At 45.1% G+C, this 27,851-nt stretch overlaps 1 protein-coding gene across 2 annotated transcripts in view; it reads left to right on the forward strand.

Annotated features, from left to right (window-relative positions):
• Atp2a2 (ATPase sarcoplasmic/endoplasmic reticulum Ca2+ transporting 2) overlaps positions 1-25,732 on the forward strand; it is a 56,558-nt gene extending 30,826 nt beyond the window's left edge. Inside the window, exons 6-21 of one of the 2 annotated variants that reach the window (XM_051161550.1) lie at positions 3,540-3,620; positions 6,036-6,121; positions 7,337-7,801; positions 9,700-9,788; positions 12,001-12,103; positions 12,706-12,837; positions 16,771-16,893; positions 16,973-17,191; positions 18,060-18,395; positions 19,037-19,257; positions 19,597-19,799; positions 20,650-20,735; positions 20,956-21,089; positions 21,498-21,615; positions 21,705-21,825; positions 24,952-25,732. In XM_051161550.1, coding sequence (XP_051017507.1) covers positions 3,540-3,620; positions 6,036-6,121; positions 7,337-7,801; positions 9,700-9,788; positions 12,001-12,103; positions 12,706-12,837; positions 16,771-16,893; positions 16,973-17,191; positions 18,060-18,395; positions 19,037-19,257; positions 19,597-19,799; positions 20,650-20,735; positions 20,956-21,089; positions 21,498-21,615; positions 21,705-21,825; positions 24,952-24,965 — 2,531 coding nt within the window. In that variant the 3' untranslated portion in view covers positions 24,966-25,732. Of the gene's footprint in view, positions 1-3,539; positions 3,621-6,035; positions 6,122-7,336; positions 7,802-9,699; positions 9,789-12,000; positions 12,104-12,705; positions 12,838-16,770; positions 16,894-16,972; positions 17,192-18,059; positions 18,396-19,036; positions 19,258-19,596; positions 19,800-20,649; positions 20,736-20,955; positions 21,090-21,497; positions 21,616-21,704; positions 22,286-24,951 lie in introns of those variants that run through there. The other variant, XM_051161549.1, reaches the window with a different exon arrangement.
• The last annotated feature ends 2,119 nt before the right edge of the window (positions 25,733-27,851 follow it).

The raw sequence follows: 27,851 nt of genomic DNA on the forward strand, positions 1-27,851 counted from the left end.
TGGACTGGTTTTTATATACCTGGCTGGCCTTGAACTCACAGAGATCCACCTGCCTTTGCCTCCCTGAGTGCTGAAATTAAATGGGTGAGTTGCAACGCCCAGTTTTTATTTTGGCTTTTTTGTTTTATTTTTTGAGACAAGGTTTCTCTGTGTAACCCTGGCTATCCTAGACTCATTTTGTAGGCCAGGCTGGCCTCAAACTAAGAGATTCGCTTGCCTCTGTCTCCCAGAGTGCTGGGATTACAGGCGTGCATCACGCACTGGCTTTATTTGGGTATTTTTATTTTAGTCTTTTGCTTGATTTCATTTTATGTTTGTGTGGAGAGTTGTTTGTTTTACTTTTGTTCTTTGAAAGAACATAAAGTTGAGTGATTAGGGAGCTGGGGAGAATCTAGGAGGTGAAAAATACATTGTATGGAAAAGAAAATTATTTAACCAGAAACAGAACTAGGGCCACCAAGATGGATCAGCAGGTAAAGGTATTTCCTGCCAATCCTGATGATCTGAATTCAATCCCTGGGCCCCGCATGATAGGACACAACCGACTTCTGAGAGATAACCACCAACCTTCATTCACACTGGCATATCCACACACATGCACACAAAATAAGTAAAAAAAATGTAATAAAAATTTTAAAGCCCAAGAAAAAATGATACTTTTTTTTCCTTGTAATTTAGTGGTTTGTTTGTTGAGACTTGCTCTTACTAATTAGCCCTGGCTTGCTTGAAATTCACAGATCTACTTCTGCCTTCAGAGCACTGGTATTAAAGACATGCACCATCACACTTGGTCTTAACCTTTTGTTTTGTTTTAATGTCTTGATCACTTGGATGCACTCCCTTTGGTATACCATGAACAGAGTTACATTACAGTTCATTGTATTCAGTTGGAATATTGCTATTGGTTGCATAAGCATTTCCAGTAGGAATTCTACCTTCACATGTGTGTCCCTGCAGTCCAGTGCAAAGAGGATCTGTGTCCCTGGAGATTTCTCTCTGTGCTGCTGTGTTTCTTAGGCATACGGCTGTTACCCGCACTAGAGTAGTGGTTCTCACTCTGGTTTAACAACCAAACCTTCACAGGAGTCACATATCAGCTGCCCTGCATATCAGATATTTACACTATTATTCATCACAGTAGCAAGATTATAGTTGTGAATTAGCAACAAAAGCAATTCCACATCATGATCTGTATTAAAGGGTCAGAGCATTAGGAAGGTTGAGAACCACTGCACTAAAGTTAAAAGCTCTGGAGAACAAGGAATTGAGCCAAATTGAAGGGTTAACAATAGCAGGGTTTATATTTTGTATAGGAAGGCTAGTTTGGTATTTTGTTTTCCAAACCACTTGGGTTGCCTTTCAGAACATCATGGGAAGTTTCACACTTTGAGGCTGGAGGCAGTCCCAGGCGTAATGCTAAGCAAGCTGTCTGCAGAGCACACCCAGTTCCTGTCCTCTTTAAAGAGCTGGTTCTCATGCAGATGTGTGTTTCTTTGGCAGTGTTTGAAGACTACAGCGTTGGATACTGTTCTCAGGAAGTACATGGAACTTTTGGTTTTGTCTCTGACTGGGTGTTTTCTAGCATTTTGCTTTATACACACCAAAGGCTCAGCTAGGAGCCCTTTGAGGCTATTAAAAGAACTCTATCTAGGAAAGAAAACTGTTGACCGAAAGAGCTTTAGGTTATGCAAAAGATTTATTCATTTATTTGATAATTTAAAAGGTAACAAAAGTTTTAAGTTGAAACTTCTCTCTGTACCGTGGCCTGGAATTCCAGTGTTGCTCATTTGTTAAACCTTACACCGGTAGCAGCTCTGTGTATATGGTTAATATCTTGTGATTTCTTGAATAATATACAGGTATCTTCAGAAATTTTCATTGCAGTGTGTAAGTATAAAGTGGTCACAGCTTTCATTGCTTACAAAATGTTTGAACAAAGCCATTTAAAAAAAAAAAAAAAGGCGGCTCGGCCAGGTGTGGTGGCACACCTTTAATCCCAGTACCTGGGAGGCAGAGGCAGGTGGATCTCTTGAGTTTGAGGTGAACCTGGCCTACACGGTGAGTCCAGGACAGCATGGCTATACAGAGAAACCTTGTCTTGAAAAACAAACAAACAAAAAGCTTAGGAAGCCTATAAAATAAGAATTTGTGGTGTCAGAGCGGTATATGTTGCACCTTTTAGAGGGCAACTAAAGTCCTTGTCCGTGTTTCATCCTCTCTGTGTCCTGTTTTTTGGTTTTTCAAGATAAGAGTTTCCCTGCCTATCCCTTGGCTGTCCTGGAACTCAATCTGTAATTGCTGGGGTTAAAGGTGTGCACCACCACCACCTGGCTTCTGTGGCCTGTATATTACAGTGTCTAGAAGCATAGGCATACTATGAAAATAAATAAGCTAGTCATATTGTGTGACTCAATCACAGAAACAGGGTGACAATATGATATGCACCTGCTATTTCCCTTTTTAGCCCTGGAAGAATTTTTACTGTTATCTGCATGTTGCCTCAGGCTTTTTATATTTTTATTAGGAAGTCAGGGGACAACTTAAGGCAATCTGTTCTTTATCTCCTTCCATTATGGGGATCTCAGGGGCCTTGGGATCTCAGGGTTGATTTGTGGGAGCAGACAACTCTGGAGTTGGTTCTTTTCATGGGTTCTGAGAATTGAACTCATTGCATGGCAAGCTTTTAACCTGTTTCCTCGGCCTGACCCTACAAAAATTGGCAAATGTTTAGCTCTTGTGATAAAAGAATCTTATTCTGTATATCTTTGTTGAATCAGGTCTATTATTTCTTGCCACCTTACAGCTAAAGTGGCATTTCTACTATTTTGTATTTGTGTTGTAAAGTAACTAACTGATCATCATTTTAGAACCATTTGTTTCTTGTTAATATTGTTGCTTTTCTTTTTTTAATAATTTTTCTTTTTTTATTTTATGTGCATTGGTGTTTTGCCTGCATGTGTGTCTGTGAGGGTGTCAGATAGTGGAACCATAGAGAGTTGTGTGCTGTCATGTGGGTGCCATCTCTCCAGCCCCTGTTGCTTTTCTAATGGAATAAGTATGGCCTTAGATTCCATGCTTATGTGGTCTGTGTATTACTATCTCCAAAGTGAAAGCTTGGAAGACTGTGCACATATGACTAGGTACTTTTTAGAATAATATGTATTTGGATTTTTCTAAATATCACCTTCCTCTATTCAGTGTGTATACGTTTGGCCTCAGATTCATTGTACAGCCAAGGGGGTTTACCTTTGTGTGTACCATAGGTGGCCAGTCTGTCCTAGGGACCTCACACAGTACCTGTGCTGCTAAGTCAGCACTATGTCACCTGAGCCCCAGTCCCCATCTAACTTGCTTTAAACATAATATTCCACCCTTAATTTATTCACTCCACTTAGAGATGGAAAAGTATTTTGTTGTACTGTATGCAAATTTCTTTTTTTAAATTGTGTTTGATTTGGGAGCATTCATCTCTAGATAACTGAAAAGTTGCTCACTTTTAGCTACCTTGTTTTTATTTTATTTTTTAATCTCTTAATTAGTTGGTGACAAAGTTCCTGCTGATATAAGATTGACTTCTATCAAGTCTACAACCCTAAGAGTTGACCAGTCAATTCTCACAGGTGAGTATTACATATTGGGGAGCCACTCAAGTTCTGAGGCACCTTATCTTTCAGCTCCATGTTGTCAGTGCCCGCTGCCCCTCTATAATGGCATACTACCCTAACCCTCTCTAAGACACGTAATTTCTCAATTTTCAAGGTCCATCTTGGAATGATCTGGAAACAAGGTTGTCGGGTTAAGAACAGTACTGACAGGCTGGAGGGACGGCTGGTGGTTAGGGTACTGCTCTTCGAGAGGATCTGGCTCTAGATCCCAGCACCCACATGGCAGTTTAGAACTGTCTGTAACTCTTGCACCCTGACACGGACAGACATCCAGGCAAAACACTAAGTACATTAGAAAAAATTAAATGAGGGATAAAAACCATACACACACAAAAACAGTGCTGACTAGCTCCATAGCTCACTTGGGCTGGAGAGATGGCTCAGCTGTTATTAGTGCTTGCTGTTCTTGTAGAAGACTCTGTTGTTTTATAAAAACAAAATCCCATTGTTCAGTTTTACCAGTAAAGACCTAGGAGCCAGATATTGGGCTGAAAACTTGGTAGCACATAGAGACAGAGAAAACACTCAGCTGATAAAGCTTTTCTGCTCAGCCTACATCCCCAAAGGAAAAAGGCTCCTCCAGCAGTTCTAAACACCCTCAACCTAATGTTCATCCTGTCTAATCCCTGTCAGCTGGTTTTTTTCTCTGCCTCTTGACCTAGGGTTACTTAGCTCTTGCATTAAAGGTGTGTGCTAGGACTGGGCCACACCACAAGTACTTCTGTACAGTAAACAAAGCTCTAGGAGCAAAGACTGAGCCATACTACAATTTGAAACAGGTTTTTACAGCTCACAGTCTCTGGGTTCAGAATGAGATCAAGTATCCTACAACAGAACCCAGGTTTAATTCCAGCACCTACATGGTAGCTTATAGCTGTCCATAACTTCTGTTCGACAAGAACCAGCAACCTCTTCTGGCCTCTATGAGTTCGTTATATTCTGGCAAACATTCATACATATAATAAACTTTTGTTTAAAAAAAAGAAAGAAACTTGTCCAAGCCTAAAGCTCCTTTTGATTCCCAGGACTGGCACACACTACCTATGCTCATACACATGTATTAAAAAACAAACAAACAAACATATACAAAAAAACCCCACTTGAGTCCTAACCTTAAATAGTAAGTAAATATAGATCATCAAGGCCGTCAAGATTTATTTGAGTGTCAGTTTTAAAAGTAACTGATCATAATAAGTATGGTAAGTCCAACTCACCTGGGTAGCTTGGTGTGGTGGTGCACACCTTTAATCCCAGCACCTGGGAGGCAGAGGCCGGAGGATCTCTGAGTTGGAGGCCAGCCTGGTCTACATAGAGAAACCCTATTTTGACAAAACAAAAAAGGTTATCAACCAAGTCATCTGGGTTTTAACACTTAATTTTATATAAATTCCTTAATTAGTAAAATTCCCTTTAGCGGCATCAGCTTCGAACTTTTAAGTCATAAAATGTTAGGGAAATAATTGGGTTATATACCTGAAATCCTCAGAGTATGTCTAGAAATAGATAGGAGAACTGAAAACGTTGCCAGTATCTCAAAGATTGCCCTTTTCTTCTCTTAGCTTTTTGAGGCAGGGTATCCTGTAGCCCAGGCTGTCCTCACACTTGGTACATAGCTGAGAATAGTCTTGAACTGCTCTTTGTTCTGTCTATGCGTCCCAGACTGCTGGGCCACCACACAACAGCTTTGAATAGTGCCCGAGGTTGAGCCAGACTTTGGATGCTAAGCAAGCACTCATCTGAGCTACATTCTGAGCCCAACTGAATGTCCTGACACTGTAGTCGCAGGTCAAACAAGAAACTACATCCAACTATTTGACTATTCCAGGAAATTAAAGAAGGGTTACACTGTTTGTTGTTCTATTTTGTTTTCGGTTTTTCAAGACAGGGTTTTTTTTCTCTGTGTTAGGCTTGGCTGTCCTGGACTTGTTTGTAGACAGGCTTGCCTTGAACGTACAGCTATCCACTTGCCTCTGACTCTTGGCTGCAGGGGTTAAAGGTGTGCCCGGCCCAAGTTACACTGTAACCCTGGCATTCTTTACTCCAATGTTAATTTCCTTTACTTAATTTTCCTAGTTTGCCTGATTTGAATAGATTGTGATTGGGCCCTTTGCTCCTTTTCCAATTTTGGCAATGAGTATGCACTTTTTTTGTTTGTTTTGAGACTAGGTCTCACTGTGTTGCTCATTCCCCAAATTGTGTATGGTGGCCTTGAACTTGGGAATAGTCTCCACCTCAATGACTGTGTGTTGGTTTATAGGTATGTGCCACACACCCGGCCATAAGAACTGCCAGTGGGCTGGTTTGGGTGAGAATTAGTAAGATTGGGTATGTGTCAAACAGAACTAACATCCTGTCTCATAACCTGCTTAGGTGAATCTGTTTCAGTCATCAAGCACACTGACCCTGTCCCTGACCCACGAGCTGTCAATCAAGATAAAAAGAACATGTTGTTTTCTGTGAGTACTTTTATCAGATGTTGCCAGTGGGGCTGCTGGGGTTGAACCTAGGGCCTCACCTAAAAATGTACTTTTAGTGCTGTCTTATAGTTTCTACTACTATGAAGAGACACCACAGCAACTCTTACAAAGGAAAATATTTAATTGAGGCTCGGTTACAGTTCAGAGGTTTAGTCCATTATGATGGTGGGAAGCATGGTAGCTCACAGGAGGACACAATGCTGGAGAGGTGGCTGATGGTTCTCTATCTGGATCCTCAGGCAACAGGAAGAGACAATGGGCCACTAGGCTTGACAAGACTTCTGAACCCCACGGCTGCACCTACTCCCAGTAGTGCCATTCCCTATGAGTCTGTGGGAACATTTTCATTCAGACGACCACCACCCCAAAATTCTGGAAATTCAGACTTTTTACCAGCCTCCTTCAGTGGTCAGACTTTAGAAAATAATTAGTTATTCCAAAAGATAATTATTATTTACTGTGTGTCTCAGCTGTCAGAAAACTAACACAGCTGGGGATGAAACAGTGATGCCTGGTTTGCCGACAGCCTCGGCAACAAAACAAACAATGTTTTGGTTGCCAGCTAATGAAATGATTAGGGCAAACATATTTAAACTCAGTATGTAACAGCTGAGAAAAGACATTTTCAGAAAAGTCTTCAAGCCTAGGAAGGGTGCTTTTCAAACGATATAGGCATTGCTGCTGTTTGTGATTTTTAAAAGTGTACGTTTGGAAAGAACAAACATGGCATATCGTTTGGTGACCCTAGATGGCAAATACATGGGTGTTTATTTTCTAGGTTGGTGTGAAAAAATTTCAAGTCCAGAAATGCATATATTTTGATTTTTGGTTTTTCAAGACAGGGTTTCTCTTTGTAGCCCTAGCTGCCCTGGACGTGCTCAGTAGGCTGCCTCTGCCTCCCAGAATGCTTGGAATAAAGGCGTGCACCACCATGCCCTAATGTCCTCTTCTCGTGTGGAGGTGTACATGCAGGCAGAGCACTGTATACACAATAAATAAAGCTGAGAGCTATATGGAATTTGAAATTATAAATGTTAAGAGTACTGCTGTGCCGAGATCAGGTCTATAGGGCAGGTCTGTGTTGTGAAGAGCTGTCCAGTCCCTTTGGGTAAATAATAGAACTATGAAATCCAGGCCAGTATTTAAGTTGGGATGTGCTGTTGATCTTACAGCCAGTTTTCCTCTTCTCCCTAGGGCACAAACATTGCTGCTGGGAAAGCTATGGGAGTAGTGGTGGCTACTGGAGTTAATACTGAAATTGGCAAGATCCGGGATGAAATGGTTGCAACAGAACAGGAGCGAACACCCCTGCAGCAGAAGCTGGATGAGTTTGGGGAGCAGCTCTCCAAAGTCATCTCCCTCATTTGCATTGCAGTCTGGATCATCAACATTGGGCATTTCAACGACCCAGTTCATGGGGGTTCTTGGATCAGAGGTGCCATCTACTACTTTAAGATTGCAGTGGCCCTAGCAGTTGCTGCCATCCCTGAGGGTCTGCCTGCTGTCATCACCACCTGCTTGGCTCTTGGAACTCGCAGGATGGCAAAGAAAAATGCTATTGTTCGAAGTCTGCCTTCTGTGGAAACCCTTGGTTGTACTTCTGTTATCTGCTCAGACAAGACAGGCACACTTACCACAAACCAGATGTCGGTCTGCAGGGTAAGAGACAAGTGTCCTTTGTGATTCTTGGGTGCTTCTGTGCTTTTTACCAGATTATGCTTTTATGCCATCAAAGCTTTGCTTAATAATTTGTTACTGAAGGTTTTGTGAGCCCTAAGCCCAGTCTCTTACTACCTGAGAGAAATTAATTATTCAGTCTCCAAACTGAGGCTGGCAAAAGGGCTCAATGGCTAAAAGCACTTGTTGCCAAGTGAGTTCAACCTGTGGGTGATCCCACTTGGTGGAAGGAGAAAACTGACTCCTAGAAGTTAACCTCTGACTTGTTCGTGCCCCGCTGGCTTGATCCTGCCTCTAGATGCATGTGTTCCAGAGGAAGCAACTATTGAGCCTGTGGCTGAAGTCAGGTGCTATTTCCATAGCACACTAAAAGAAACACCATTTCCCCCTGAAAAGCAAATGCTTCTTAAATAACCTGGCACATTCTGTCAGGTTAGCCCGCCTTTCTTACATTGGTAAACCATCATTTGAAGTAAAATAAGAACCCTTTAAATGTGCTCCTAGAACTGAAACGAGGCCCAGTGACACACAACGCAATCACAGCTCCTGCAGGTGGGGGCAGGAAGTCAAAGATTATCCTTGGCCACACAGTTTGGTGCTAGCCTAGGCTAAATGAGACACGTATTTAAAGAAGAAAGCAAAAGAATTGAGAAGCTAGGTGCGATGGCATATGCCAACTTGAGGCTGAAACAATAGAGGTTTTTGTTTTGTTAGTTTTTCGAGACAGGATTTCTCTGTGTAGACCAGGCTGGCCTCAAACTCAAAATGATCCACCTGCCTCTGCCTCCCAAATGCTGGGATTAAAGGTGTGCACCATCACACCTAGCAACAATAGACTCTTGAGTGAAGTGTGAGGGTCAGATTTTCAATAAAAGGTCAAGTGAGATTTTCTTTTTTCTTTTTCTTTTTTTGGATTTTTCGAGACAAGGCTTTTCTTATAGTCCTGGCTGTCCTGGACTCACTTTGTACATCTGGCTGGCCTCTAACTCACAGAGATCTGCCTGTCTCTGCCTCCCAAGTGCTGGGATTACAGGCATGTACTACCACGCCTGGCTTTTTCAAGTGAGATTTTCTTACAGAAGAGATTGATTGATAATGGTTATTAATTTAGTAATTGTGCATTCTTGATTGACCTGTTTATCCTGTGGTTTTTCTTTTTTTGTTTTTTCGAGACAGGGTTTCTCTGTGTAGCCTTGAGTGTCCTGGACTCAAACTCACAGAGATCGACCTGCTTATGCCTCCCAAGTGCTGGGATTAAAGGCTTCCTGTGATTTTTCTATAAAATGAGTATACGACCATGTGGTGGCACATACCTTTAATTCCAAGACTGGAGAGACAGAGGCAAGCAGATCTTTCTGAGTTTGAGGCCAGCTACATAGCACGCGCCCCCCCCCCCCCTTTCTCGCACGCACGCACGCACGCACACACCCACCCTACAAAGTGAGTCCAGACAGCCAAGGCTACACAGAGAAATCATGTCTCCAAAAAATCGGGGGTGGGGGGGCTGCGAGGCTCTGCATTGACAGGAGCTGCTCTGGCTAGAAAGAGCAGCACCAGTTTATTCTCCTGCAGCTTGTCTTCCTTTACTCAAAGAGTGTTTGACTCTTAATTGTCTCTTCTTCCTGAGCTTTTCTGCCTGGTTCTAAAGCAAAACTACATAATGATATTTTCTCAGCTACTTGATATAGAATTCTGAGCATTTAAAAAAGTAAATGGAGCCTTTAACCTGACCTTTTGCTGACTTCTGAATCCCTGTATCTTTATTTGGATTATCTTAGACTACATCACAGTGTTGTGAGACAGCCCCAGAAGCATCCTTCAGACCTCCTTTTTCTGTTTGTGTGGGTTTTTAAGGACTTTTATTCTGTCTTTTCTTATAGATGTTCATTCTGGACAAAGTTGAAGGTGATACTTGTTCCCTTAATGAGTTTACCATAACTGGATCAACATATGCTCCCCTTGGAGAAGTGTGAGTAACCGTCATCTACACACACTGTCACTTTAGTGCTTGGTTATTTAGATCAATCACACGGGAGAAGTCTAGAAAATCTTGAAGTTGGAAGCAGTGTAGCTTGGTGATAAAGCTGAGGTGTGCCCAGCATATCTGAAGCCTTGCTCTCTCTGATCTCCAGTTCCAGTGGATAAACAGTGGAGTGCTGGTGATGGACACTGGCAGGTCAGGAGATCATAGCCAGCCTGGCCTACATAAGAACCTATCTCAAAAGTATGGTCTCTGTCTCTGTCTGTCTGTCCACCCTCCCACCCCATCCCCCAAACTATAGCTAGATTGCTGGCTGTGGCTCAAGTTAGGGTTTTTGTTTTTTAAATGGAAGTGTGCATTTATTTCCATGTTTCTCAAATTAAGCTGGCTAAATTGGCTGCTTTGAGAGGTGATTAGTCAAAGAGGCCAAGTCCCATATCTCATCTGATTCCTACAACTCTTCCTTGGCTTCAGCCTTGCCTGGGGCTGCAGTGGCAGTAGCCACAAATGCAGATGGATCAGCCAAAAAGGCCTTGACCGGCTCAGCAAGAGGGAAGGTGTAGTCAGTCTCCACAGACAAAGCCAGGACCCTCTTGAACCCATTAATGATACAGAGTGTAGCACTGAGGCGACAGACTGGTAAACATTCGACAGACATGCTGGCAACATTTCGGACTCCCTCTAAGAAGTGAGAGTGCAGAGTCTGCTAGGTGATACCAAGCACTTCAGGGTTATAAATGCCGCTATTGTCAAGCACCTGCTGGATGAGCAGCCCACAGGAAGGGCGAGATGTTGAGCATGTTAAGCCATGTGACCTCGCTGGCTCCTACTTTTTCTCCAGTTTTATCAGCTGTACATCACTCAGAATTTCAGTGGTGCCTCTGGAGATTCTAGTGATGATGCCCAAAGCCTGGAAGAACGAGATGTTCTCAGGTCCCAGACCCGTGTTCTGGGCTGGGAGTGGCCTCACAGGGGGCGATGGCACCAGCACAGGCAGCCGCAGGCACCTTATTGGCCGGTGGCATGTCCCTAATCTTGATGAGGTCCCCGTGGGTGAACACAAAGCCCACATTCCCCCAGATGTGAGGCAGCAGCTTCTCCAGCGCGGGGTTGTTTTCCAGGTGGCCCCTGATGGCCTGGCACATCATGAGGTTCTTGCCCATCAGCACCGAGGCCTTCCCTCCCAGGGACATGCAGATTTGCTGCATCTGCTTGGAACCCACGCTGCTCCCACAACGAAGCATTTTTGGGTAACCATCCAAAAGTCGGATGATGTTAGGAAAGTAGCTGAACTTCCAGGTCGCCCTGTCTTCCCTGGCATCACGGCAGTGCATCGGGGATTGCCATGCAGGGTTTAAAGACGACGTCACTCGAATGAGGACTCCTGGTGAAAGCTGGTGCTTCTCCCCCCACCCTCCAAAAAGACAGAGCTTCTCTCTAACAGCTCTAGATGTTCTGGACTCACTTTGTAGACCAGGCTGGCCTTGAATTCATAGTGATCCACCTGCCTCTACACCCCAAGTGCTGGGATTAAAGACATGTACCACCACTGCCCAGCTGAGAGCTAGTGATTTTTATTAGCGAAATAACTTTTGAAGGTGGCGTTTCAGTAAAAAATTTCCTGGTTACACAAACTTTTTTGTTCTAATCTGTTCTCCCCAAACTTATACTTTGATTGCTGGAGGCTATGTCAGTGCTGTTGCATGCCTATAGAAATTCAGGGCCATTCTGGGATATGATATGAGAGCTTGTTTTAAACAGACAGGAAGCAAAGTATAAAAGCACTTTCCCTATAGGTCTTGATAACAGGAGCTCCATCTCAGGAACTTAGAAAGTGGAATGTCTTCTGACTTCTTCTACGTACACATGCTGCGTTATGGCATACAGCCACAACTCCTCACACAAATACGGGTTTTTGTTGTTGTGGTGGTGTTTTTTTGTTTTGTTTTGTTTTTTTCTTGTTTCGGGTTTTGTTTGTTTGTTTTTTTGAGATAGGGTTTCTCTGTGTAGCCTTGACTGTCCTGGAGTCGCTTTGTAGACCAAGCTGGCCTTGAACTCACGGAGATCTACCTGCCTCTATCTCCCTGAGCACTGGGACTACTGGTGTGCACAACCATGCCTGGTTTGTTTTGGGTTTTTTGTTTGTTTTTATCTTAAGTTGAGGCAAGCTGTGATCCAGAAATGTGTTTTCTTTTGATAGGCATAAAGACGATAAGCCAGTGAAGTGCCATCAATATGACGGGCTTGTTGAGCTGGCAACAATCTGTGCTCTGTGTAATGACTCTGCTCTGGATTATAATGAGGTAAGACTCCTCGTAAATGAGAATGAGGCCTGTCCTTGGCTCAAGGGTAGGTTGAGTGGGATTTTAAAAAGCCATCTTCCTCCCTTTGAAAAACAAGTGCCTGATTTTCCCATTTCTACTGAGTGTGGCCTGGCTGAAAAAAGCAGAGTGCCTTTCATTGACCTGAGGCTGTGTGCTGCAGTTATTCTGGCCCCTGATGCACCCTTGCTTTCAAAGGACCAGAACCCAGGCTCTAAAGTCTTTCTGAGCGTCAGGGCAAGGATTATACTCTCAAACACGGATCACCATGTACCCTCAAAGACAGTCTGAAGCTTATAGGGTTGCTTTGGTGTGGGGTGGTGAAGAATCGTAACCAACAGAAGCTTTTTCAAGTTAAATAGTGGGTTAATTAGTCACTTTTCTTCTCAAAGCCCATGCCTTCTCTCTGAGAGATTGCTAGCTCTTAAGAATAAGAGATAGTGACCTGGAATGAATAAATACTTGAGATGAGGAAGCACGTTAATAACTCAGATAGTGTCTCATGGCTGACCTTGAGTGTCTTGTCTCACATGAGCTGGAAGAACAGGCTGTCCTACTGACAGGGATTTCTTTCCACAACGCAGGCAAAAGGTGTGTATGAAAAAGTTGGAGAAGCTACAGAGACTGCTCTCACGTGCCTGGTAGAGAAGATGAATGTATTCGATACTGAACTGAAGGGACTTTCTAAAATAGAGCGTGCAAATGCCTGTAACTCGGTCAGTATTTGAGCTTGGTGTGTTGTCTCTTAGCCAAACCATATTCATTCACTCTCCTTTGTTTCCTGCCTCCTGGGCTTCTGCACTGCTGATTATGCATGCCTTTGTTCTAAAACATTTGTTTCTGATAGTCACAGTCTGGTAAAGTGGTCTCTCATTCCTATAATCCTAGCACTTAGGATATAAGGGCCAGGATTGCCACAAATTGTAGAGTAAGACTCTCATTAGATAAACAACCAAATCACCAACACCCCACACCCGCAGCACAAAGGCTGCCTTCTCTAGGGAAGCTATGAATGAGTACGCTATCCTTGGTCCTGGCAAAGCCATCCCCTCCTGCCTGCATTTCAGTTCCTGCCTCTGCTGGCTCTTTAGCAGCACAAAGAAAATAATTGTATGATATTTAAACTTAGAACTGTCCTTTGCCCTAATTTTCACTCGACACCTCGTTTGTTTAACTGGAACTGTTGTGTTCTATTTCATTTCTTTTTTCTCAAATCCATTCCAGTCAAACTACTGCCTCCACCAATCCATCAAAACCTCTTTTGAATTACTTGTAGCCTTACGCTAAATCCAATGGTTATATTGTTTATAATTGTTAAATGTAACAGAATAGACAAGTCGGCAATTAGAGATATGGATATTGAAGCTGGAGAGATAGCTCCATACTTCTGGCTGCTCTTCTAGGGGCCTGGATTTTATTCTCATCCCTCACCTGGCAGCAAAAGCAGTTTGTACCTCCTGTTCAAAAGGATCAGATCCTCTTCTGGACTTTTATGCACCAAGCACACATAAAGTGAGTGTATAGACATACGTGTAGGCAGAACACCCATACACAAAAAATTAAAATGACAGGGGGTGCTGGAGTGATGGCTCAGAGGTTAAGAGAGGACCAACCTGTGTTCAAGTCCCAGCATCCAAATCCCAGCATCCACAACTGTAACTCAAGTTCTAGGGATCTGACACTTTCATGCATACATACATACATGTGGGCAAAATACCAAATGTACATAAAATAAAATTTTAAATCACTTTAGAGGCCGGGCATGGTGGTGCACACCTGTAATCCCAGTGCTCGGGAGGCAGAGGCAGGCGGATCGCAGTGAGTTTGAGGCCAGCCTGGTCCACAAAGCTAATCCAGGACAGCCAAGGCCACACAGAGAAACTCTGTCTCGAAAAAAACAAAACAAAACAAATCACTTTAGAGCCAGGCATGGTAGCACATGCCTATAATCCCAGCTCTTGGGGAGGCAGAGGCAAAGGGATATCTGTGATTTCGAGGCCAGCTTGATCTAGAGTGAGTTCCAGGACAGCTAGGGCCACACAGACAGACAGACAGACAGACACACACACACAGAGAAAAAATGTGGATTTTAACATATCTTAGAAATCAACCTAGTGACTGCTCATATGGAAAATCAGTAATTAATGATTCAAAACATTTGAATAGTCACCAAAATTAAATTTGTAACTATTACTTTTTTTTTTTTTTTTTTTTTTTTTTTTGAGACAGGGTTTTTCTGTGTAGACTTGGCTGTTCTGGTCTCCTTTGTAGACTAGGCTGGCCTTGAACTCATAGTGATCCACCTGCCTCTGCCTCCTGAGGGCTGGGATTAAAGGCATGTGCTACCACCACCCAGCCTTGTTTTTTGTTTTTCCAAAACAGGGTTTTACTGTGTGTCCTTGGCTGTCCTGGACTCACTTTGTAGACCAGGCTGGCCTCAAGCACACAGTGATCCACCTGCCTCTGCCTCCCGAGTGCTGGGATTAAAGGCGTGTGCCACCACACCCAGCTTGGTTTGTTTTATTTTCTTTTTTAAAGATTTATTTATTATTATGTTATTTATACAGTGCTCTGCCTATATGTACACCTACAGGCCAGAAGAGGGCATCAGATCTCATTATAGATGGTAGTGAGCCCCCCTGTGGCTGCTGGGAATTGAACTCAGGACCTCTGAAAGAGCAGACGCTGCTCTTAACCTCTGAGCCATCTCTCCAGCCCCGTTTGCTTGATTTTCAAGACACTTCTCTGTGTAGCCCAGATTGACCTGAACTCAGAAACTGCTTCTACCTCCTGAGTGGTAGGATTAAAGGCATATGCCACACCCAGCCTTTTATTTTAACCCCTAAGATGGTGTCTTGATAACTAAGTTAGAAGTCAATGCTACAAGCTTCTCTCTGAATAAAGAATTTTAAAAATGGAGAACTAAGAGCCAAGCATGGTCATGCATACCTTTAATCCCAGCACTCAGGAGGCAGAGGCAAGCTCATTGCTGAGATTTTGGGCCAGCCTGATCTACAAAGCTAAGTTCAGGACAGCCAAGGCTACGAAGCCGAGACGGGGGGGGGGGGGGGGGGGAGGAGAGAAATTAGAAAGAATATGAATATTAATGAATTAATGATTGATTATAGGGCTAGAAGTATGTAAGGATGCACAGCATCCAAAAGCAGTTGAGATCTATCAGTAAATTCAACAGCTGAAAAGAAGCTGACAGATCTTGTAATAACTCAGCTTTTAACAGTGATCTAAGGAAGTTTTAGTAATTCTTTATTAGAGACATTGAATCTGTAAGTATTTCTTTAAAAAAGAAAAGTTCTCAACTCATGTGATTTGCATCATCCTGATGCCAGAAGTCAGTTGATGTAGTTGTGGAGGAGGATGCAGGAAGCATCCTTGAACACGCTGTCACCTGCCCTGTAGCCTGGAGCAGAACCACAGCTAGCACCAGCATGGGCAGCCCTGGCCTAGCTGTCTAAGAGGGACAGACCATCATACTGAAGCTGTCTTTCCACGCTGTCTCAGCTTGCTGTGGCCTCGTAACCAGCCAGTCTGAAGTTGAGGAAAGTGATTTTTTTTGGCTGGCAGACATTGGCTACCTAGTCATTCTCTGTCCAGGGTCTTTGTAGACAGATCAGTTCTATCTGTAGGGGTGAGGAAGTAGCTCAGAGGTAGTGTGTGGCCAGCATGTACAAGACCTTTTTAGTTCAATCCCCAGCACCCGAGAAAAAGAAAACATGAGCGGCCAGACCTGATGACACCCCATTATTCTGCTCAGGTAGGGGTGCTTCCTTGAAGGAGATGGCACAGAGACAAGTACAGTAGAGTCAGGGTGTGTGTCAGTGTGAGACCGAGAAGCAAGCTAAGAAAACAGCAATTGCTACTCCACTTCTTCATTGAAGTGTGTCACTTGCCGTTTTTGTGTGTAGTACTCTCACGCTGTCTCTGCCCATATATTACTTTGAGTGTTCTGAGTCTGGTGGGGTCTCTACTAAGTTATTTAGAATGCTTAAGAATTTACTTATGGGGCTGGAGAGATAGCTCAGCAGATAAGACTGGCTGCTCCCCCAGAGGTCCTGAATTCAATTCCCAGCAACCACACAGTGGCTCACAACTGGAATCTAATGCCCTCTTCTGGCATGTAGGTGCATAGGCAGATAGAGTATTCATAAAATAAGTAAAATTTAAAAAAATAATAATTTACTTACTTGCTGCAGACTTAAAGTAAACCTCACTGGCAGAACAGTGGTGACCCACACCCAGTGCCATTGGCCTGGTCAGCCAGGGGCCACTGTATGAAGAGGTGTTCATGTCTCCCCTTAGGAGATTCTTTGTTTTCAAATGGGTTATTACTATGTAGCTGAGGCAAACCTTGGACTTGATAGCCTCCTCCTGCCTTGGCTCCCTGTTACTAGGATTATAGGCAGTAGCGCCACACCAGCCCTTTAAATAGCCGGTGTTTAGTTTTACATTCTGATCTATTTCCAAACTATAGGACACTTTTATGAGGGAACAGACTTGCTGTCTTGTAACAGCACATGATGAAGATACGTGAATGGGGTAGGATCTGTCATATGATGCCTACTGAGTGTCTGAGGAGATGTGAAATGTCTAGAAATAGTAACCCAGCAGTGCTCACGTCTGATCGTGTACAGGTCATCAAACAGCTGATGAAGAAGGAATTTACTCTAGAGTTCTCACGAGATAGAAAGTCAATGTCAGTCTACTGTACACCAAACAAACCGAGCCGGACAGCCATGAGCAAGATGTTTGTGAAGGCAAGTACGACACAAACTGAGGCTTTCTCACTAGGTAAACAGGCAGATGCAGTTGCTGATCTGAATTTCATATTCTTAGGGTGCTCCTGAAGGTGTCATCGACAGGTGCACCCACATCCGTGTTGGAAGTACGAAGGTCCCCATGACACCTGGTGTCAAACAGAAGATCATGTCTGTCATTCGGGAATGGGGCAGTGGCAGTGATACACTGAGATGCCTAGCTCTGGCCACTCACGACAACCCATTGAGGAGAGAGGAGATGCACCTGGAAGATTCAGCCAATTTCATCAAATATGAGGTACCTCGCCTGCATCATCACAGCCACTGTCCCGCCTGTGCTGCCAGAGGACAGGCAGATGTCTTAGCTAGGCCTCAGCAGTAACCCTTACTTGGATTGCTGCTCCAAACAGAAATTTAATAAATCTGTTTTCAGCTGGGCGTGGTAGCGCACACCTCTAATTCCAGCACTTGGGAGGCAGAGCCAGGCGGATTTCTGTGAGTTTGAGGCCAGCCTGGTCTGCAAAGTGAGTCCAGGACAGTAAAGGCTACACAGAGAAACCCTGTCTCAAAAACAGAAAAAAAATCAATAAATCTGTTTTCAAAATAGACTGTTTAAGACAAGTTCTGACAAGCCTATAATGCTTAATGTAAACTGTGTTTCTAATGGTATCTAAAAATAAGCTGAGACCAGAATTTTTCTGTCAGGGCTGTAACATCCTAAACAGAAGGACCAGCTTTGCTGTGGCACTGACACTGCCAGGCACAGAGTACTCTTATTCTTCAACACATTGTCTGTCTCCCCCACCACCCCGTGAATGAACGTAATACAGAATGTGAGATTTCAGACCAGAATAATGTGTTGATGAGGGTATATGCTCTTAAAAATAATAGAGTGTGGGTGTTGCTCAGTGGTAGAACACTGCTTAGCATGAGCAAAGCCTTGTGTTCAATCCCCAGCTCTATAATAAAGGCCAGACATGGGGACATATATCAGCAGCAGGCTGAGGCAGGAGGACTCTACTACAAGTTTCAGGACCATATATAGTGAACCAAGGACAAGCAGAGAGAGAGAGAGAAAGTGTCAGATTTACAGTGCTAGCAAGAGTGGCCACGATTATAAGGGCAGGGATAAGCGGTTTGATTTCACAGTGACTCTCTTTCTTTAGACCAATCTGACTTTCGTTGGCTGTGTGGGCATGCTGGATCCTCCGAGGATCGAAGTGGCCTCTTCAGTGAAGCTGTGCCGGCAGGCAGGCATCAGAGTCATCATGATCACTGGAGACAACAAGGGCACTGCGGTGGCCATCTGTCGCCGCATTGGTATCTTTGGGCAAGACGAGGATGTGACATCAAAGGCGTTTACAGGGCGGGAGTTTGATGAACTCAGCCCCTCAGCCCAGAGAGATGCCTGTTTAAATGCCCGCTGTTTTGCTCGCGTTGAACCTTCCCACAAGTCTAAGATCGTGGAGTTCCTTCAGTCCTTTGATGAGATTACAGCAATGGTAAGACTTTAGACATGGCAGTGATGTTCATGGGCCACAAACAGCAGGTCCATCTAGGCATGGTGCGTGTGTGCGTGCATGCGTGCGTGCGTGCGTGCGTGCGTGCGTGCGTAAAAAATTCTGTAACTTTGGAGGCTGAGGAAAGCCTGGGCTACCTAGTGACATCCTGTCTCTCAAAGGCCAAAAAATGGGATTGTTTGGTGTTTTGCTTTGTTTTTAGTGGGATGTTTTCATTGTATTAAAAACATTTAGACCAGGTGCAGTGGCACACACCTTTAGTCCCAGCACTGGGGGGGGGGGGGGGGGGGGTGGCACAGGAGAATCTCTGTGTGCTTGAGGCCAGCCTGGTCTACAAACCAAGTCCAGGACAGCTAAGGCTACAACAGAGAAACCTGTCTCAAACCAAAAAAATACTTAGTATTCAAGTATGTGTCTGAAGTGTGTAGATGACCTTAAATTGTGTGGCCACACCACAAATGGCTCTTGGGCTTTATTTTCTGTGCTGGTTTAAGACAATACATAGCAGATGTCCAGCTCCCTTGGCACTGCCTTTCTGAGTTACTTTGGTGAACTTACTTGGCTACTCTGCTCAGAGGTGTGCCGGGTGGGTGATCCCTGAATCGGCTCTGGTTCCCTTTCAGACCGGTGATGGCGTGAACGATGCCCCTGCTCTGAAGAAGTCTGAAATCGGAATTGCTATGGGTTCAGGTACTGCAGTGGCCAAGACTGCCTCTGAGATGGTCCTGGCAGATGACAATTTCTCCACCATTGTGGCTGCTGTTGAGGAGGGTCGAGCCATCTACAACAACATGAAGCAGTTCATCCGCTACCTCATCTCATCCAACGTGGGGGAAGTGGTCTGGTGGGTGTCTGACTAGGATTGTAGTGTGTCTTTCAAGGCTGGGCAAGGGTGTTGGACTTTCTCAGTTTGCTGCTTCTGTTGTGGCAACTTTTGGTTGAAGCCTGAGTGGGGAGGGGTCCTCATGGGGCTTGTCTGCAGCTTCCCAGTGTGCAGAGAATATTCCCTAACACAGCAATTAGCTTACTTCAGTAGTTTAAAGTCATAAATCTTGGCCCTCTAATAGTTTCATACGAACTTTGATGGGGTAGGCATTGTTAGATGCTTGGCAGAGAATAAGATTTCAATAGTTAAAAAAAATCACTGAGTTCTTCTTTCTCTTCTTTCCTTGCACGTAAACAGTATCTTCCTGACAGCCGCCCTTGGGTTTCCCGAGGCTTTAATTCCTGTCCAGCTACTCTGGGTCAATCTGGTGACAGATGGTCTGCCTGCCACTGCACTGGGGTTCAATCCTCCAGACCTGGACATCATGAACAAGCCTCCTCGGAACCCAAAAGAACCACTGATCAGCGGGTGGCTCTTTTTCCGCTACCTGGCTATTGGCTGTGAGTACAGTTGCTTGTTTCTGTTGGGAGCATGCCCTCAGCAGTGCAGATTACCAGAAGCCTCAAGTCCCTGTTGAGCATCCTGTCCTTGGATTGAGGAGAAGCAGCTGTTAGACAGCAGGCTCTGTATGTTTTCCCCTTACACAGAGGATACAGATACCAAGATAGGACAGGGCCCTTCCATGTTCAGAGCTCCAGGCTGAGTTTTGAGTGGGTGATTCCCACTAAGGGAACAAATGGAGGCCCACTATCAGAGGCTAGTCATGTATTCCCTGTCCTAGTTAGGGAATTAATACCCAAAGGTGAGACCACTGCCCTGGGACCCTCAGAAAGGGATTTTTGTTTGCATAATGCACACACGGTTCTAGAATAGCACGGCCCTCAGCTTGCCAGTTCCTCCGACCTTGACAACATCTCATGGATCAGGTGCCCTTTGGAGAAAAAAAGATTTGGCTTTTACAAAAAAATCTCCCCCTCCCTGTCTGTGACTCCCTGGCCTTTGGCTCTTAATAGTGTCCTAGTGCACCATTGTAATACCAGGTTAGATCTGTGCTAAGGCCTGGGTGCCAGCATTGTAATGGAAGTTCCTTTTATTACTTGATAATATCCTGCCTGCGTGTATGCCAGCAGGCCCGAAGAGGTCACCAGATCTCACTGTAGATGGTTGTGAGGGTCTGGGATGGGTTTATCAGCAACTTTTCCTCATAAACTCCAGAGAGATTGCCTGATTCCTTTTTCTAACGCAGAAACTCCCTGTCTGTGGTTAGCTGCTCTGGCCTGTATGTTAAGCTACAGTGCACAGTGCTGTCCACAACCCCAAGTGTATCAGCAACATTATGTTTGTTTCCAGGTTATGTTGGCGCTGCCACCGTGGGTGCTGCTGCATGGTGGTTCATCGCTGCTGACGGTGGTCCGAGAGTGACCTTCTACCAGCTGGTATGTAGCCACTTTTTTCTCTTTGTAGTAGAGTGAGTGCTTGTAAGGCCTTGGTCTTCCGGCAGTTTGGGATCGTCTTCGGGTTCAAACAGTAAACAGTTAGTTGATGTGGCTCAGAGCCACGGTTTCTGCTGCATTCATGTTGTGCTGGGGCCTGAACTTGGTGGCTAGATTTGGGGAGTATTACTGGCTGATGGATGTGTTTGGATTTGTGTTGCAGAGTCATTTCCTACAGTGTAAAGAGGACAACCCAGACTTCGATGGAGTGGATTGTGCAATCTTTGAATCCCCATACCCAATGACAATGGCGCTTTCTGTTCTCGTAACAATAGAGATGTGTAATGCCCTCAACAGGTTAGTGAGTCTGGTAGGCTGGGGTCTTAGATCTGTGACGGTCATAGATGGGAGAAGCTCTTCCCTCCCAGAAAAGGACAAACGTAGTTTTAAGCTGTTGCCCCCAGGAAACAGTAGGAGGCTGTCACCATCATGGATGTGGCAGGATCTGAGAATGGGACCAGCATTTCAAGCTATTCCTGCAACGTAGGGAGCACAAGAGGTGCATCTAACTAAGCCACTGACAAAGCAAGAAGTGGACCTGCTGCAATAAATCTACAGTTCCCCCCCAGTGTGGGAAACCCAGGCCTTTAGAGTTAGGTTAGCAGAAGTTGCCAGCGCTATCCCACTAATTAAGCCCCTGCACCCTCCCATGTCATTGACATGAGCCTTTGCCTCCGGTGAGGTCACTTCTCTTCTCACCTGTAGCTTGTCTGAAAACCAGTCCTTGCTGAGGATGCCCCCCTGGGAGAATATCTGGCTCGTGGGCTCCATCTGCTTATCCATGTCACTTCACTTCTTGATCCTCTACGTGGAACCTCTGCCAGTAAGTCACCGCGGGTGGAGCCCAGGCTGGGTCTGGTGTGGCCCTTGTCTGGCAAGTCCAGAAGCTTGATGCAGCCTTCTTTGTCTCAGCTCATCTTCCAGATCACACCGCTGAATCTGACCCAGTGGCTGATGGTGCTGAAGATTTCCTTGCCCGTTATCCTCATGGACGAGACGCTCAAGTTTGTGGCCCGAAACTACCTGGAACCTGGTAAAGAGTGTGTGCAGCCTACCACCAAATCCTCCTGCTCACTGTCGGCATGCACCGATGGCATTTCCTGGCCGTTTGTGCTGCTCATTATGCCCTTGGTGGTCTGGGTCTACAGCACAGACACTAATTTTAGCGATATGTTCTGGTCTTGACTGACAGCGCTACATACAGAAGATGTTTAACTTAATCAATTAATTTTTTTATTGTTTAAAGCAACTGTCTATTTCTGCTGAATTTTCACATGAACATATTGGCTGGTGAAGGAGGTTTCATATTCTAGATTTTGTTTTGCTTTTTCTGACTCCAGTGGGACAAGATTTTCCTTTTTTTATACACATAATTAAAGTGTCCATTGACATGTACAGAGAACTAACACTATTTTATGCAGATATTTTTTGTAGATGAAAAAGCATGTACAGTGCTCTGTTCAATAGTCATACTTGTACAAAGACAGTTGAGCCGGCAGCAGGCATTGGCAGCAGGCAGACTTTAGGGAACGAATGTGTGTGGTTTTTAAAAGGAGAAAAAAAACCTTAATAGCATGTATTGTGTCTTTTTGCATGATTCTCTGGATTTAATTTGGTATCACAGTCTAATTTTTATTCATAAGCCAATTTTTCTGCACTGAGCAGAGTCCTGCTACCTCAGTCAGTATTTTTGGTTTGCCACTTCCTGCACCCTCAGCCTCTGTCACCCCCAGCCCACCCCAGCCCGCTCGGCTTCTTCTGTAGGTCTGATGGTTCTGTTTACATCCGTCTTCACGAGAGGTTTGCCTGTTCTCGCTTGTGCAGAAAACATTGCTCCAGATTCAATCGACTGGGTTTCTGTCCCTTCGCCTAGTTTTTAAGGTTATTTATTTAAATGTCTAATGTGTTTTATTGTAACAGACATTGTTTTGCCAACATTGCCTATTCACTGGCACTTCACAATCTAGTTTAAAGGAAAAATAAAACATTTTAAATGGACAGAGAAAAATAACTGTCTTGTTGTTAATGGCCTTGGACTACCTATATAATCAGTTCAAATTTCTCTGAGATCTCAGCTCAGAGCTTCAGTTTCCTGTTCCTGAGGGGAAGGGTCCTGTTCTGCTGCATAGTAGAGTTTTATTCCTAATGTATAGGCACGAGCTGTCATGGGATACACACTTATGCAAGTTCCTGCTGGCCTGTTGTCTGTAGCTTGGTGTAAGGGCAAGTGTGTGTCTGTGTGTATGTTTTGTAAAATCTGTAAATAGCACATGACCAAATGAACATATTGTATAGAACTATTTTTATTTGAATGTGACACTAACCACCACCACGACTCTGATGAACGTTTGCGCATGTTCAAGGTCAGTCTTAACGGCAGTGTGAGTCATTAACAGTCCTAACTGTGGTGTTTTCCTCCAATGCCTTCCAACATCCATCAACTAACGTGAGTATCTTCCCTGTGGGATCGGGGTGCTGTGGCCTGTGTACAGGTGATGCCACTGACGAATGAGATGGCCCCTGTTGCTAGTGGGCTGCATGGCTCCTGTGCCCACCAGGCAGCCACTTCCTAAGGGATCAGGAATGTCAGCTGCTCACTACACAGGTGATCTCAGTGTAGACCAGGACAGTCATTTCTTGTGAGGCTCTTCTGTGGCCTAGTTCCTAACTGAGACCTCACACAAATACGTCATAAGGCTCGGGTTTTCACTGGATGAAGAAATCCACTAAAGTTAGGGTACTGACCCTGCATAGGCAGTTTTTCTCACCTTCCTGGGACATGTCTTAGTGTGTGCGCCTAGGGCATGGCCTTTACAACAATCCTGTGGTGTGCAGAGGCCTGGGGGCTGACAGCCTCTAAGTTGTAAGTGCTGGGCAGCAGGAAGTGCCAGGTTCTAAGGGAACTTGGCAACTGACCCTTGACTTTAGGTCCTCCCAGTGCTGTAGGGAGCAGTGATTCTCAGGAAGCAGGCAGTTTTGCCATTTTTCTATGTCCTAAATGTTGTTTTGATTGATTGGGTCAAACACAAAGATACAGCTGGGGTACAGACCAAATCAGAATGATACAGTGCTAGGCCTAATACCAAGCCCTGAGAGACTGGACCTGTCAGTTGTCCCTGACTTGGTCCTTTGGATCCTTAGTTCAGGGACCTCTACAAATAAGTGGGTCCTCAATGTACACAGAGACTGTTTGGACACCAGTTCAATACCAATAGATGGAACAGCTAGATCACTGCTGCCCTGACCAGGGCCACTTGGTCCGTCTGGCACAACAAGGCTGACTGACATGCGTTCTGCGGCCCACAGAGACCAATACCAACAGCATTATCCTGGCCATGGGCCTCCTGCCTGTACTCACATCTACCCTCACCCAAGACCTTCAAGAAGGGACAGCAGTACACAGATGAGCTGTGTTGTCCTCAACCCACTAGAGCAGTCTACCTTGGAACTCAGCCTTTTAACAATTTTCCTGAGTGGCCCCCTCAGTGCAGTGGTATCCAGGATTCAACCCTGCAGCCCACTCAGCAAAATGTAGTTGATGCTTTCCCCAGCGACAGCTGGTGGGAGCTACCAAGGCAGAGGAAGGCCAGCCACCTCATTGCCACGGCTCCCACAGCACGCTCAAAACTAGGGTCTCTGCCCCAACAGTGGCATAGGCTTCGGGCACATCCAAGGCCATGGCCCTGGCTTGGTGCCTGCAGAGCCTATAAGCCATGGAGACCAGCCATGCACTTGGGAAGTCTTTAAAACAGAGCTGAGCCTGCAGCCCAGGATTGGCTGTCATGGAGAACAGGGAGGGAGCAGGAAGGGCTTCCCTCTCCAGCACCATGCCACTCACTCTGCTCCACCTGCCTCACCCTCTGCATGGCTACTGAGATCTCCCACTCTCACAGCCCTCATATCTGACATGCCTTCTAGCTTCTGCCTCCTGGAGCTTTGTTAGGAGCTGGTAGAGGTCGGAGGCACAAGGCAGTCACCTTGTTGTGACTGCTTGCTGGTGTGACTGTCAGCCCCTCAGGACACTTAGCCAGAAATGCTGCTCTAGCATCTAGGCCAAATGCAGTGTTCTTTCCCGTCTGTCTCTATTGGTTCGTCTCGGGAAGTGTTTCTAACATATCTCTGTTTCAAGAAGCTGATTTCCTCTCTCTTTCCTTTTCAGCAATACTGGAGTAACCGCTTCCTAAACCATTTGCAGAAATGTAAGGGTGTTCGGGTGCGTGCATGTGCGTTGTTAGCAACACATCTACCAGCCCTCTGCATGACTGATGTTGGGGAAAAGAAAAATAGAAACGGTCCCCAATGCACTGTGTGATGTGGAGGAAATGTGTATTCCCGGTGGGGTTTTTGCTGTTCAAACTAGTGATAACAAATGTACAATTTAGCATAATGAATCAGAGAGCCTCTCCAGAGAAGTTTGGTTTCTTTGCTGCAAGAAAATGAGGTTCCGAAACCCAAGAACAGAAGCCATCAGCCAAGTCTCCACATTTCTCTGCAAAATGTCCTAGCCTCCATAGCTGTATGATAACGGTGATGCATGCCTTCAGTTGTAAGCAGCCAGACTGCTCTACAGTGACATTGGAACGTGCTTTTTAATTGGCCCTGTACAGTGTGCTTATTTATAAATTCATTTAAATACTACAGCTGTTGAATGGTTATAATATAGGCCTCTGGCCCTAACTTCAGTTTTTTGGGTGTGCAGCCAGCTGTTTTACATTGTATTAATGTAACTTATTTAATGAAGCCAGAAGCAGTAGACAGATGTTGGTACAATACAAGAATTGTGTGCATTTATCGTAATAAAGTGCTCAGCGTCAGTTCCTCACGGCTTCTTACAGCGCATGTTTGACTGTAGACTGTAAATAGAGGTCATTTTCTCTCTGTGCTGGTAACAGGTATTGCACAGACATGATTTCAGGTAAATAAATCTATTCTACGATAAACCCTCAGCGTAGCGGTGGCTGTTTTACAGGAGGGTGAGGATGGGACCGAAGCCCCGTTTGGTTGCAGGTGTGGGAACAGAGCTGACACCCTTCCTGTGAGATTAGTTTTACACTCAACCAGGAGGGAAATGGTGGTGCATGTCACCAGTGGGCCTTCAGCAGAAAACAGGCTTCCTTACTCACAAGTAGAAAAAGAAGGTTCCACACATGACCAGTCTGACTGCTCAGATGCAAAGTGACTCTGCTGTCATCTTCTGCTGACTACAAGTAGACCTGAACAGATCCTGAATTCTCCCTTAAAACTGCTGTCTGGCTTTCCTGGCTTGGAGTGAGGCGCTACATCCTTAAAATGGTCTTGATTCATGAGTCCTGGCAGCTCCTGTAATACAGAACCCCTTGACAACAGTAACGCCGAGGGCCAGCAAGATGGCTCAGCAGATAAGGGTGTTTGCCTTTGCCATACAAGCCTGGAAACCTGAGTTTGATTTCTAGAACTCATGGTAGAAAGAACCAACTCCATCCACAAAGCTGTCCTTTGATGAACACATCTGCTTACATTCAGAATAAAAAACCAGATTATTCATAATTAAAACTTTGGAATTACAGGATCACTGTCAACACCACTTCAACACTCTCAGAATGAACAAAGATAGTGTCTCACTCACTGTGTAGACCAGGCTAGCCTGGAGCCCCATCTGCCTGTGCCCCCAAGGTACATCATGGCCGCCTGGCACAGACAAACATCCTGTTCTTAGTAGCATTTAGTAACTTCTTAAAGAACAGATGTTGAAGATAATTATTTTAATCTTACAGGTTCTGACATGGACAAAGGACAAGTGGCTAGTACGGTGTCTGGGAGGAAGCGCTCCTGTATACTTAGGCCTAGTATAGTGCAAATGGATCAAAAGGTTTTACTCAAATTGTACTCTCTGGAAAAAAAATGCTTACCAGTGTGCTGTGGTGTCCCCTGTGTCAGCTGTGTACTTGTGTGGCTGGTGGGAGTGTCAACTAGGAAGCCCAAAGGCCTCAAACTACCTGCCCTCCTCCCAAGTGCTGGGATTAAAGGTGTGCAGCAGTACCATTGCCTGACCCAGTTTTGTTTTCCTTTTTTAAAGGAGACAAAAATTAATTCCTCGCCTCAATGATTATAAACAAAGGACTCCAGGATGCAGGTGAGAAGGTTACAAAGGCAGCCGTCGGGTTAAGGGATCAGAGCCATCAAGTCAGTGGGCATGGATGAATTCTGGCTTGTTCCACCCACAGCTAGGGCAGGTGAGCATCCCCAGGTTACTGACAAGATGCCTGGGCATCAACAGATTGTGCAGCATGCTCCCACTCAGGCTTCCTGAGGCCTCTTTCCATATCAGATGCAAACAGCTCATCACAGCACAGACTGGGCATATCAAAGGACACAGACCAACCACATTGGAATGCCAAAGCCTGGAGCTAACTTCAAGATAATCACAAGTTGGCATTAGCATGAACAAAGGGTTAGTTAGAAAGGGCAGAGCTCAGATTCACCTCTGCACAGGCTAGGGAGACATGAAGGCAGCATTCCTCCCAAAGGAGGCTGGGCAGTGTGGCCAGGGAAGGCCACAAGGCACAAACCAGGCAGGTGCTACCTCAGCCAGGCAAGTGGGTTGAACACCCCTCGGTGGTGACAGCCTGAGGCAGGCACCTTTGGGCCCTAGAACACTTAACACCACTGACCAGGAGACCATCTAACAAGACTCCTTTCAAAGAAGTACTCCTGATGAGCACCCTAACACTTCAAGATGGTCCAAAATGTGAAGTTTGTGAAAAACAGGTGGTCACCCAAACCATGGACCTGATGAGGCGGCATCAGAGACACAGCGGCGACAAAATTTGGTGAAAAGACACCAAGATGAAGGAGGGGCCGTTGGGCACCCAGATGCAGGCGATATATCACTTCCGAACAGAGTCTGAAAATGTATCCTTTGAACAAATAATGACGGTGAATGTTCCAGAACTGGTAAAAAGACCATGACCCATAACAGGAAGAATCTTAACTTTCAAACAGGATAGAAAGAAACCCAGTGCTGAGACACAGTAAACTGCAGAACACAGAAAATCTAATGTAGCTGGGGGGGGGGGGGGG

The sequence above is a fragment of the Acomys russatus genome, chromosome 19 (assembly GCF_903995435.1).
Source record: "Acomys russatus chromosome 19, mAcoRus1.1, whole genome shotgun sequence".
NCBI classification, from domain to species: Eukaryota; Metazoa; Chordata; class Mammalia; order Rodentia; family Muridae; genus Acomys; species Acomys russatus.